At 41.2% G+C, this 13,894-nt stretch overlaps 2 protein-coding genes across 3 annotated transcripts in view; one reads left to right on the top strand and one right to left on the bottom strand.

Annotated features, from left to right (window-relative positions):
• Positions 1-4,030, top strand: part of dhx36 (DEAH (Asp-Glu-Ala-His) box polypeptide 36) — a gene marked incomplete at its 5' end in the record, with an annotated part of 30,175 nt that extends 26,145 nt beyond the window's left edge. The window contains 3 exons of the mRNA XM_080513928.1: positions 953-1,073; positions 2,754-2,906; positions 3,211-4,030. Coding sequence (XP_080370054.1) covers positions 953-1,073; positions 2,754-2,906; positions 3,211-3,435 — 499 coding nt within the window. The 3' untranslated portion in view covers positions 3,436-4,030. The remainder of the gene's footprint in view (positions 1-952; positions 1,074-2,753; positions 2,907-3,210) is intronic.
• A 219-nt stretch (positions 4,031-4,249) lies between these two features.
• Positions 4,250-13,894, bottom strand: part of LOC308134791 (rho guanine nucleotide exchange factor 26-like) — a 30,539-nt gene continuing 20,894 nt past the window's right edge. For both annotated transcript variants that reach the window (XM_080502583.1, XM_080502582.1), the window contains 3 exons: positions 8,308-8,378; positions 7,911-8,012; positions 4,250-7,587 (listed from right to left, as the gene is read on the bottom strand). In XM_080502583.1, the coding sequence (XP_080358709.1) occupies positions 7,445-7,587; positions 7,911-8,012; positions 8,308-8,378 (316 nt within the window). In that variant the 3' untranslated portion in view covers positions 4,250-7,444. The remainder of the gene's footprint in view (positions 7,588-7,910; positions 8,013-8,307; positions 8,379-13,894) is intronic.

Genomic DNA, 13,894 nt, shown 5'->3' with positions numbered 1-13,894 from the left:
AATAAACAGCTCAAATCATCACGATAAATAGAAACGTGTATTCTGCTTTTTGTTTTGCTCACCTGAATTGCCTACAATGGTTATCGTCCTGGTGGAACCTCATGTAGTCTTGAGCATCACGCAGAGCTGGGTAGATCGATACTTACAGATATCTGCAGTTTGTAAATAACTTTTTTTATTCCAAATAAAAAAATAAAAATAAAAAAAAAACAGGAGTCCAGAACTTTAAAAGGTCTTCTTCACTTTTTGTAGAAAAAAAAAAAAACATGAACACTGTGTATTTTAGCTTGATGACTGACTATTTTCAAATAGTTTTTCTGATGGTTATCCTTTATCTATTTTCAAGTTTGCATCTTTTTTTTTTTTTTTTCTCATTTTGTGCCTCTATAGTCCAGTCACTTATGATATTATGCCATAGATTAGTGTTTAGTAACAATATCCCTTGTGCAAGCAGATTCGGTTGCAGTTTGCTTCTTTTTTTTTTTTTCTCAAGCATTCGAGGTCAATTAAGAGTTCTAAATTGCCCCGAGGTTTAAATTTGAATGTGTGTGATTTTGTTTGCCCTGGAATGAACTGACCACCTGGGATTGGCTCCAGTGCACCACAACCCCCGGGATATTTAGATAGAGTGGCGAGGAGGATCAAAGCAGAATAATTTTTTCACAGAATTGTAGGACAAATGCCAGAATAAGTCAGAAAATAAGGCAGTTTCCCCATCATGCTGTAATTTATTAAGATATCAGTACATGTAATGATTTTCAGTTATGTATGCTTGAGATTCTAAAAGATTTCAATTCTGCTGGATTTTTATTTTAAAGGTTGTAAATCGCAGTGGTGTCTACAGGAATTCATTACATGACAGATGTTTCAGATTTTCTTGCTATCTCGTGTATGTTGGTGGTGTGGCGTTTCCCTCTGACATTAACACCCTCTAGCATGTTGTGTTTGTCAGGGTGAAGGTGTACACACAGGCCGACGGAAAAGTGTGTATCCACCCAAAATCTGTCAACGCTGAGGAGACGGACTTCAACTACAAGTGGCTCATTTACCACCTCAAGATGAGAACGAGCAGTGTGAGTAAGCAAAAGGATCCCAGAGCGTGCCGCATCCCGCCTCGACGTAGCTGCATGTTTTTTTTTTTTCCCCATTGGCGTGTGTGTTGTTGGATGGGTTTTTTGATCTTGCATGTCTCCCTTCGGAGGGTGCATGCGAGGGGAAAGAGGGGCCATTGGTTAAAGGTTGGCGGCGGTGCCACACCAGCTTTGCACTTAATGAATATTTGATTAAAACACTGCTTTTCAAAGGCTCTTGTGCTTCAAAGCTTCCAGACACAATGCAAGAGGCGGTTTGGGGGACTGTAAAGTGGTCAATGTGATTTCCTGACTGACGCCCTCTCCCTCTTTCTCTTTTCATTTCACCTCTCTTTATTTTTTCCTCCCTAACATCCGTTCTTCTAGCGCCTTCTCTTTCAGTGAGTGCATCCATGCTGCAGAGGGAAGAAAAAAAAAACACCTTTCATGTCCTCTCTGATTGCTTCCTGAGTCTTTGTCTCTCACTTTGCTGCTTTTGTCTTTATGAAGTAAACTGTTCAGCCTCATTTCGCTGTGATTATTTTCAACCATTATGTGGTTTGTTTTTTTTTCATCTTTGTGGCTTGCACAGTAAGCAGTAAGTGCTTTTGTACTTGATGATGGATATTTGTCTGTGTAGACATATGACGTGCTCAGAGTGCAATATTCTCAAGGTAATTTTTTTTTTTAACATTAAATGTATTTTTTTTTCACTGAGAGAAGCAAACAGAAAGGCTGTACAGAAAAAAAAAATTAAGAATGAAAGTGAGGAATGACGTTAAAGTTCTCTGACGCACTTGCCACTGGTGGTTCAGTACATTACACATTCATGGGGTAAATGTAGTTATCACGGCTTACTCTTTGCTTATTTTTTCCTGCCCACGCCTTCTACCTTTTTCTACCTCTTCTCGATGATGCTTTCCAACACTTCTGTCTGTTACCTTCAAAGCTGAATGAGGTTTTTGTTTGACCTCACGTCTACTGCTGATGCAGTCTCTGTGGCTTTTCACCTTAGAACCAAGCAGTTTTACCGACTGTGTGAATACGGATGATGGGATAGAATAACACTGTTAATTTCTGTGTAAGATTCTAATTTTGGGGCTTCAGCTCTCTTAAATTGCACATTTAAATTGACAGGGATACTCCCCCATACACACACACACGCACACACACACACACACACACACGCACACACACACACACACACCAGTGTTGATGGCTGCAGTGTGTTGAGGTTGCACACTGTAGCGGTCCCTCAGGGTTCAGAGTCACACCAACAGGTTGGGATTGGGGGTCGAACCACCAACCATAGAGAATGAAAGCTTTACCAGCTAAGCCCCTGTACTTTGTAATTCAACAAAAGAAAAGAAAACTATTCAAGCTCCTCGACATAAGCAGCTGTCAGTGAAGTTCAGAGAAGTGGAACGGTCGACGGTGTAACACATTATCGAGATGGGGCAGGATGACATTTCTCGTGACTCTGGAGGCTCTGAAACACGTTTTCCTCGCACAGCCTCTCGTCACTAATGGGACACTTTCAGCCCACACCGCAGAGTAGCTGTCGGGCACGGTGTGTCATAATGATGCCGTTCGCTTTCGCAGGATGTGTCATTGTGTTTCCTCGTGATACTCCTGTTGTTGTGTGTCGGTCACATCTTTGTGCCTCCACCCCCGCCCCTTCAGATCTTCCTGTACGATTGCACTGAAGTGTCCCCGTTCTCGCTGCTGTTCTTTGGCGGAGACATCACCATCCAGAAAGATGACGACCAGGAAACCATTGCGGTGGACAAGTGGATTGTCTTCAGATCCCCAGCTCGCATCGCTCACCTAGTCAAGGTAAACAAAGCTCACTCTCACACCAACAACTCCCTCACAATTAACTTTTACCCCTCTTATGAAGGTATTCAAGCTGTCTGGATTTACAAAATAAAAAAAAAAAAATTTTTGGAATTGTGGATGCTAATTTAATGAAAAAGACTATGTTGTTCATTTTAATCAGCAAGTATGTATTTGATACATTTGCATTAAAATCAACCCAGTTATGTTGCAATTTGCCCATCTGTGGTCTTGGAGGTATGTTTCAGTGAAGTACATGATTGTCATAAGAGGTAAACAACCCTCACTTTTGTCTTTTCCGCAGAGTTTAAAGAAAGAGCTGGACTCTCTGCTACAGGAGAAAATCTGCAACCCGGCCCCTGTGGACTGGCAGAACCGTCAATCCAAAGACTGCGCCGTGATCACTGCCATCATAGACCTCATCACCACCCAGGAGAAGCAATCGGGAGGCAGTCAGGGCCACAGCAGAACGTGGGCGTCTGCTCCGAAAGGATCCCACACGTACTACGATGACGACGATGATGATTAGAAAGGGGTCAGGGATTGAGATGGCTGTGAAAACTTGTCCCATCCTTGATATAATCATAATGAGCAGCTGACCTTCTGGATGGTTGCGCTTGGATGAAACCTCTGTGCTCTCTGGGTTCAACCGAATGCCAAATGCAACACACCGCTGTATGGAAAAAAGTTTCTGCACGTCAAAGGTTTTGCTTTGTTATTTAGGTGTTACACGAGCATCTTTACAATTAGGGTGTAATGGAAGTTATTTTTTCCATGATTTATTTTCTCACTATTTTTTGTTAATCTTGTTTTTAGTTTAGATGTTCAAAAACTACATGAAAAACTGTCCGTGATCAGATGTTTTTTCCTTTTATTTTTTAACTGGAAGCCACCCTTATTAAAATTATATCAATTAAAATTTTGAATTTTGAATTTTTTAGTTCATTCATTGCGAGTCGAAATAATTGGCAACAGAAAAGAATCTTATTCAAATTGTTTGCGATGCCGCTGTATTTTGCAACACAGCTTCCATGTTCTTTTAAGTTTGTAAAACAACAATTTGGGACAGGTCAGATGCTTGTTTCCAATCAGTGTCACTTAACAGCTTTAACAATAAAAATGAAGATGCACCATCACGTTGCCGAGATTCATTTGTCTGATTAGGCTTGAGAAATCATTTGTGTATCTTTTTTTGTCTGCTCTGAAAGTTCAAATTGAGCACATGGCTAGTTCATCATCCCAAATGTTACTGCAGGAATACAAGGGAAATCATTTTTTCTTGGCAGTGAGAATACAGGACATGACGAGCTTCAATCCATTAAGATTTTATTAACAGTGGAGCAAAACATTTTTTTTAAAAGAATATATACAGGGCATGAATGAGTGACAACATGCACGTAAAAGAGGCTGTTTTACATATTTACATCCACACAAATGCTTTACAATATGTACAAGGAGACGAAACGATTGAAGCAAGATGAGTCCATGCTGAGATGAGTGGTATGAAATAGCCCATTTTCCCTGAGAGCTAATGCAAATGCATCGTCCTGTGAGTGCGGTTTCCTGGTGCCGCCATGCCTCAGTTTGTTTTGCTCCACAGTTGTGGTTGTCATCTGGGCCGGGCTCAGAGTGCTGGGGCTTGATAGATGGCGTTATCATGGCACCATGTCCAAACCATTCATTCCCTTTCGCTGAGCAACACTAAAAGAGATGACTCACGCGGGACAATCACATTAAGAAGGGGGTCGGGCGGGACCGCTCATCTCTTCCGCTCCTGCCATCAGCACACAGATTAATTTCAGCATCCTTCTGTAACATGACAAATAGGAATCCTAATGGGGAGGCATTTATTAACACACTCCTCTGGGTAGTGCAAATCATGGAGAGGATTATGGATATTTTCACACTGGAATGATGGCGACATGATATATAATAGACATTTGGCACCTCTGCTTGAACCATGGATGAAATTCCAGATTATACTTTTGAAATTGCTGTAAATCTTATGACTGACTTTCTATTCACACAAAACACGTCATATAAGTAGCTTTCATGGTGTTCTTCCTTCTTAAAACCAGCTTGCAAGCTGCCATCCTCAAGGGACCAAGGCTCATTGACTTGTGTCCACTCCACTTATTGCTATTATCTTTTTTTTTTTTTTTAAAGGACATCGTGGACCTTCTAGTATTGTGTTATACTAGAATGGTGGACCCCACAATTCAATAAAAATCTGAAAAGAGACATTGAATAAACCTTTCTAGCCGGACTCCCAGGAGGGTTTTGTAGTCTGTATACACCAGCTATATATATATATATATATATATATATATATATATATATATATATATATATGCAAATAAGTGTATGTGCACAATGATATTTGTCCATTGGCAAGGTCCTTAAAACGCTGCTTGCTTACTTCATACATAAAAACCAAAGTAAAAGAGTCACACTGGCTTGAACGATACACAGGTTAATCAGCTGGTGAACTAGAACATCGGTCTGCAACCATTAAAATCAAAAAGAGCACCCCACCCTCTGTCACTTTAAAGAATATCAGCCCGGAGCTGAAAAACTGAATTTAAACTACTGAATTAAAATACGACACACAGCTCAGGCTTTTTTCCCCCTAGAAATTACTCTTGGTTAGTTACCTGAAGGCTGTGGCCCAAAACTCAACACTGATCACCTGCTGTAAAGTGTGCCATGCAGGTTGGAATCACACAGATGTGTTACACATTTCAGTTGGGCTTTTAAACGGGCTTAATTGTTGTGCGTTTACTGTTTGGCAGCAAAGAAAGAGTGTAGAACTGAAATACAATAGAAGTGAGTTTTACTTAGATGTAGATTTAATGCAGCCTGAGCAGCAGATGTGGGTCGTGCAGTATGGAGACCCATCGTCTTCACCAGGGGAGCACAAACTGCAGCCTGTCTAGAGTGGCTTCCTGTAGCTTCAACAAAATTACACACTAAATAAAACATTCAGCACAGCTGTGGTGTGACACTTGAATCGTCACATCCTCCTATGTCACCTGCAGATAGTTTATTTGGTACGATGGCGTCTAAAAAAGACTTCATTTTTAAGGTTGCAAAACCCCTGATATCGAAAAACAACCCCAGATGCATTTAGTAGCTGAATTATATCTGCCATCATGGCAGGAGATTAAAGAGTTAAAACAGAAAATGCGCAATAGTCCCGGAGAGACATAATGCTCAGAGAATATTACATTCACATGACTGAGAATTGAAAAGCTATCACATAATAAACTAATAGGGCAGTTAAGCCACGTGTTTTAACTTCATTCTAAAGCATAATTCCAAATAATATAACCATGAACAAATCTCATTAATCCAGAAACACGCAGATTTTTTTTTTTACACGTAATGTTGTGCAACAAAACTACACTTAAACATACACAAAGAAAGCTGCGTGGATGGTATTCACCTGCATATTGTGAGGTTTTCTAACGGTGGGAGGAAAAGCCCCCACTTTAAAAGTACCGTATATATATATCTATATCTGATAAGGCTTTATATATAGGCTGAAAGTTACAATAACGGTTTTGCTCTGGATTGTGTTATTCTCAATTACAATTCCATGAAATTCAATTTTAAAAAGTAATACATTATATCTTTACCCTCCTTTTGTTTGTTTTTTTAAATCATGCTTTCTCTTAAAACATTTTGCAAAATTAACTCTGCGGGGAAAAGTTCCCAGAGCTTCCTCCCTGCTACTGCTGTCCCTCTGAAGCTTTCTGGTGCCATTGATATATGGAATATATAAGCATGTATTATTTTCAAACCATCACCACCTTAAATATTGTTGAAGCAATGGTGTTTCACAACAGTAAACGAGCTGCCTTATTATCACCTTCACAGTCAACATCTTCATAGTTTCACTGATTCTGGCGAAGCGCCCGCCTACATAGCCCGAGCCTCGTTAACAGAGCGTTCACCAGGCTGCCGTCAATTACACACCGTTTGGTCTGTTCCGCCTCCTGCAGCGGTATCCAGTCATTACACCTCACATCACTTACGAGGAACCAACTGGAAATACTTTTTTTTTTTTTTTTATAAATTTCAAACAAAGATATATAGCAGATTGTTGATAGCAATGACTTTGGAGGTGGGTGTAAAGTTTTTTTTTTTTTTTTTTAATCCAGCCAGGGAGTTAATCAATGTGACAGATCCCTCTGTCAAACCATCCCGCCCACACAGAGACCAATCAGTAATTGAGTATATTCTCTGTTCTTCTGCCGTGTTTGTTCTTAACGGTCTCTACTTTGAACCTCGCGTCGCATGCCTGATATTTACTCAACGCTGAGCAGAAGTCCGAATCACGGCTTCATTTCCATAACACACGGCAGCCTCTCCCATCATGGCCCACTTGCTCCCCGACGGCAGGTTGCTGATGCTGTTACTGAACTCATTTGTCTGAGTTCAGTGCTTAAAAGGCCAGGGTCGCCTGCGTGTCGAGAGGTCGGCGGCGGCTCAGAGGAGCCCCTTCGTGGTTTTAAGCGTCCAGCTTAAACATCCCGTCACACATTAGTCTCCAGCCCCTGCAGGCGGTCCAGACGCTGCATGTTGCGTTCAATGGTGGTCTGGCATGTGATTGGTTCGGCGCACTCGGTCAAAAACCATCCTCTCTCTCCGTCACGCAGCCGCTCGCCCTCGTACCAGCCTGGAAGGAAACATTATGTTCAACACTGAAAACCGGAGAATGTGTTTTTGTTGAGTTACTGCACGCAATCCGCTGTCCCATCTTTTTTCATGCCATCTCTTGGTCTTCCACATGAAAGTCAGTTGCTATGGACACCAAAAGGTTGAATGACCTTTGGCTTTTGTGTGTGTTTGTGCAGATTTAAAACCCACATCTTCAAACAGACATCGTGGCCATTATGAATGATGAAAGGGGAGGCAGGAAAATGAGAGGAATATTAAAGAAGGCGAAAAGGAACTTACTAAATAGGATATACTGATAAGAAGCGGCGAGCGCCAACGTACCATCTACAGTCTGTGAGACCAGCACCACGTCCGCCACCTGCAGAGACAACTCGTCCGGCTGCTTGGCCGTGTAAGTACGGATCACCTCGACCTGCATGACATCTGGAAGAAAGCACAAGGAAAAAGTCACTAAATGTTAGATAAGGTATATCATTTTCTCTTCATTAACATCCATCTTCTATAAAGCCACACACACATACACTCAGTGAGAACATGCAAACTCCCTACCAAGAGGCCCCATTAGTTTGAATCCGGGACATTTCCACTAAATCCGCTTAATGAACATTTTTTTTCCCCCTTAAATTTTTAAGAAAAATAAACGTGGTTTCTCTGAGCAACCACAAGGTGGAGCCATAGATTAAGAGTTCAGATGACCATGAAGTGTGCAGAAACTTACTGGTTCTGTCCTGATTCTTCTCATTATTGACGTTATGGCCCAGAGCGCTGATCCATCGAGCACGCTCATTCCTGCAGACACACGGAACAGAACAGGATTCATTATGTTTCTCTGTTACAAGAACAACCCAACACTGCTGCTCACATATGAGCAACATATGGCAGGAAGCTTCAACTCATACAAAGGTGGAAAAAAAAAAAAAACTGTGAAAAACATCATCGAGTTTGCTGGACCTGGCGTCTGTATATTTGTTTTTACTGGGACAAGCCTGAAACAAGATTTGCCGCTACATAAAAGGTGCAAACAATTAGTTCTCAAAGTGTAAGAGGATGAGGGCGGGAAGATAAAGAGGGTGTTTGACCACACAGAATTGTGACGTGAGGGAGAATTAACACATTAAACACATTCTCTGTGCATGGCTTTGTCAAGGAGAAACTTTCTAATGATTACTAGAAGAGGAAGAGTGGCCAGGAGAAATGCTTGAGGAAAGCAGATGAATATGGATTTTTAATTTCACCATTTTTAATTAAGTATTTGTAAGGAAACACTATAATGGGTGGGCATCTGTGTCCTCTTATAGCAAATCCAAGCATTCCAGCATGAAGCTTGTTGTGACAGTTATGCGACGAAACTATCTTGTTAAGACGCCTTGTGCATATTTGCATTCATTACCATAGCTTTCACACACCTGTATGTTCTAATGATTACAGCCCCCCATCTTGTAAAACAGCTGCATTTATTTTAATCACTCTGATACTGAACGTACCAACTACAAGGAGTCCTGAAACTTCCACAGGATTGAGATAAACCGATAATGTGGTTGCCGAGCAAGTGTTGAGTTCCCTCCCTCTTTGTCCTCCAGACAGAACTGAGGTGTGTTTTCAGCCTGAGAGAGAGCCGAGGAGAACAAGCACAAAAGCCGACTCTGAGGAGAGGACAGACCTGCTTTTTGCTCTCGGTCTCTCTGACGTGTGTGATTCATGGGAAAAAAACTGAAGTGGGTGGGGTTGCACAGGTCAGATTGCATGAAACTCTACCTCTCATTTCACCTGCTGGATTTAGAGAGAGAGCCAGAGCTGAAGGTGGCTCAGGAAGTGAACCATAAAGGGGAGTGGGGTTTGGGGGGGGGGGGGGGGGGGGTTCGCTGACTCAGCACTGTTGGTCTGCATCATGCAGATTAGCACAAAATGGACAATCGCACTCTGAGAACAGCAAATGTGGTGACCCCACATCACAAAGGCTTCAAATGGGCCTAAACAACAGAAGTCTCTGAGTCAGAGCTCTTTATTATTCACACATTGGAGACATGTTGTTCAGATCCTGAACGATGTCGCCCCTCGACAACAAATAATAATGAAATCCTTTGTAACCTTTGCTATCAAACCTTTATAGAGCACAAGTGTGTCCTCTCGTTGCAAAATGGTGGCTGGGAATGTCTGACCTTTGAAATCAGGAGATATATTTTATAATCTCAGTTAACACATATCAGACCAATCAACTTTCAGTATGTCCAATAACACGTCTGAGGAAAAAGGTCATGGTGAGAAAATAATGACTGTAGCGATAATGGAGGTTTGTTTCTTGTGTGTGTGTGTGTGTGTGTGTGTGTGTGTGTGTGTGTGTGTGTGTGTGTGTGTGTGTGTGTGTGTGTGTGAGATGTGGAATTTCTACAAACATATTTAATTCATAGCATTAACTGTGTTGTAGTTCTTTCCTTTGGGAAGCATGCACTGTTTTTAGACTGTTATAAAGGAAACCAGGAGGACTTTTATACTAAATAGAGACTTTTTAGCAATAATATTTTAACTATACCGAGTTGGAAGTAGCTAAGTGTTCATCTCGGGTGGGGGGGTCCCAGGTTCCAATACTGTTTGCAGCAATTTGCAATGAAATGCTGTGGTGAATTCTGTATGAGGAAGCAGCTAAATAAACAATTCTTCCATTGGAGTGGAAGTAACATAACTCAACATACTTTCAGTAGTATTTGTTGGTACTTGGTACAACTGAGTACACACACAATGATGTGTTTTGAATGACACCTGAGGCAATTTAGCTACTGCTCATACTACTTGAGAATAATTGGTGAAAAATATGTGGATAGGTCAGTTTGACATCTTTTAGATGATTATATTTCTAAAGAAAACATATAATAATGCTGGCTATTCATGCATTTTGGAGTAGTGTTGACCCTTCATGTTTGATAGTTTCAATCCCACTGCTGATGGGTCACCGCTGTGGGTCAGTGAGCAAGACCTTTCACCCAAAACCAACTGCTCAGGTTGCATTGGGAAGGGCATCCAAATCAAAGATCACATGATCTTCTATGGCATCTCCAGAAGGGAACAGCCTAGATGCAAACACATTACTGCTCACTCCAAAAAGTCCCAGATAAATTGAGTTATTCAGTAAATTAGTAGGTTGAAAATATCCATTCTCCATTCAAATGATCAATAAGCTCTTCGTGGTGGATAAACTATTGCTTTTCAAATGCATTTATAGAGAAACCCACTCTCAGAAAAACCTGATTAGTAACTTCCTTGGAATAGATGTGCACGTTCTTCACATTCCTTGAAGCTGCTCTGTGGGAAAAGGCAGCTGGTACGTGTTGCTGTGGACAGCTGGACATACATGCCAAAAGCCAAGATACATGTGCACAGTCATGACAAGGTTCTCTTCTCAAGCTAAAACAGCTGAAATACTTCACAGAAAGCATGAACGTCTGTGCGGTACATTCACATATTCAGTCGCCAACCACATGTGGGAGACACACCTAATGGTTATCGGTGGACTCTCAGGAATGCACCAAGACATTTTAAATGACTGTAAGAGTGTTTACATGCAGGCATGTAAGTACTGCACATGGACCAATGGCAGGCTTTCGCCCTCCTCCTCTCTCGGATTAGTGTATTCACGACTGTTAAGATCCTTTCTCCATTAACCATCCCAGAGAATGCAAAGAATCATAAATCCATTTGTCAGCGGTTCTTGTTTCGCCTTTGAAAAGTGTTCCACTGCAAAACCTCTTTCACATAAGCAGATAGAGGGTGATGACAGATGCTCTCTTACCATCATTCCTCTGACAACTCAGAATTACCAGCAGGCCGCTTGAGTTATCTCGCTTCAGATTCTTCCCCCAAACCTTTTCTCTTCTTCTCTCTTATCAGTGGGTTTATTTTAACGAGTCCCTCGCTCCACATTACACAGAGTGGTGTTTGGGTACAATGCATTACTTCTCACAGAAGCAAATTGCATATCTGCTTGAAGAAAAATCAACAAGGGAAATTCCCAGGGAGCTGGAGTGATTCCCATAACTGACTTTAACATTATTAGGAAACAAAAGCAAGACAGAAAGAAAGAATCAAAACAACACTTTAGTGTGCTACAGGGGTACAAACTCTACTCCTCCGTCTGCAGCTGTTACATAATCTGCTGCTTTGTGTCATAGCTGCATATCTGACTGACAGAGTTGTTTTGCTGCAGACTTCTGTGGCCGCTCTGTTCCACTAATAGAGAAGCACTATTCACTATGGACGCAGCATTAAGTTCACCGAGGTAGGCAGGATGACATAGACATACCGAACAAAAGGCAGTCACAGGAAAGGGAAAGGACACAGACATGGATGAGGAGAATCACAAAGACAGTCACAATTCATCCACCCTAATGTTTGCGTGCCATCTCATGTCTGTGAGGCTTCCTGATATATGACAACACCACCTAAAGGTCAAGGATCACTCGGTTATCTGTGTATATTTGCCTCTTCGACCTTGCTCAGCCATACAAACACACAACTGAAAATATCAGCCTACATGATCCTATAGAATAAATAAAAGCAGCGACTGCTACAGTGGCAATGTGAGAATAAGTATTTGTGTAAAAGTTTCATTTCCACAAAAGCGAAGGCACGTCTTCAGTGAGTATGTAAGGAATTTCACATTGAAACTCTAGTTAAATTGAATAAATTCAGTGGTCAGGTGAACAATATTAATATATTAAAAAAATATATAATTCTGCTTTTCAGTGAACATACTAATAAATCCCTAGCAGGATGCTGTGTACATTTGCTCTAACACTCATTTAAGCAAAGGAATTATGCAGGTCTGCTTTTTTGTGCACTTTGCTTTCTGAACTGTGAGAGCAACAACAAATCAGCTGATCGTGAAAAAAATGGCGGGAGTAACTTCGCACATTTTAGAAACAATGGCAAATTACTGAATTAATTAATTTGCTATTTATTATATATTCTTGAGGAATTTGTGGGAGCTGGAATACTTCAAAACAAAACTACACTGTTATTTGTCACCTCTATAGTTTAGCCCGAGCTTAAGTTTTTGCTATGAGTATAGGGACTACTAGTATAGCTATACTAGTATAGCTACTAATACTAGCATAGTGTCAAGCATAAAAAGTAGCCTAATGTACAGTGCAAGTTGCAAAACCATGCTGTTGTTCCTCCTGTAAATTAGAGCAGCCGAAAATGAAATCAAAAACAAAGTGGAAGATAATTGATGGTACAACTTGAAAGGTTCCACACATAAAATTTGTTTTTTTTTATTCTAAATAAATGACTGAACTAAACTAAATCTGATCAGATAATCAATCAACAAGCTGATTTGGCAGACAATAATCATGCCCCATTGTGAGCTTAAATCTAGTGGTTTGAAAGTCAGGGTATGATTTGTTTCTGTTGTGTAACTTTCATAATCATGAACTTGATTACTCAAAGGAATTTGTCAGAAAAAATAATAAATCAATTAGTTGAATAGCCAATATGTCAGTGGGGGTAATTCATCAACGAATAAGAAACATATTTCTTGTTTTCCAGCTTCTCATATAGAATATTGAAAATTATTTATGCATTATTTTTTATTTTATTCCATATGCCAATATCACGGTTAAATACTAATATGGAATCATTTTTTTTGAAAAAGCAAAACAACTGAAAAAGACATCTGTTGTTGCAGTACTTTCTGAGACAGACTAAGCGTTGGTCATCTCGACTCCACAGAAACAAAACGTCCAGGTGTCGTGTCGGGTCAGCTCTCTAAATCGGGATGAATGGAAGGAAGCTATTCTGCGGCCATCCAAAAACAAAGAGCGGACCCCAGCCCTTCCATCTCAAAGACGGAGCACGGGCCGGGGAGGAAGCATCAGTGAGAGTACGGCAGCCGGCGTGCTGCAGGGGGAGTCGTGGGAAACGGCCCACTTAGCGAGGATCTGTTGCTAGGCAACAACTTAAACAATGCCCAGCAACCACTTCAACTGTGAACACTTTCCAGCCCGCTCTCCGACTCTACTCCACTCATTGAGTACTACAGTGAGAAGCTCCACACACATCGCTACAGCTCAGCCAAGGGCCCCAAATACTTGCTGTGAAAGGAGGGAGACGAGGGGTTTTCCACAACCACTCACACTTCATGGGGGAGTCATCTAAATCCCCCCCGTAGGGGGGGGGGGGGGGGGGTTGTTCACTTTTAGCTGATGTCATAAAGACAGCATTCAACACAGGTCATTAATAATACTAGTGGTTACACACTCTGCCATTTTGGCCAATCGTGACGACATCCAACGTTGAGACTTGAAATCTGT

Source organism: Blennius ocellaris (genome assembly GCF_963422515.1).
Source record: "Blennius ocellaris genome assembly, chromosome: 2".
Classification (NCBI taxonomy): domain Eukaryota; kingdom Metazoa; phylum Chordata; class Actinopteri; order Blenniiformes; family Blenniidae; genus Blennius; species Blennius ocellaris.
The sequence above is the reverse complement of the archived record's forward strand: the minus strand, read 5'-3'. Positions and strand labels throughout refer to the sequence as shown.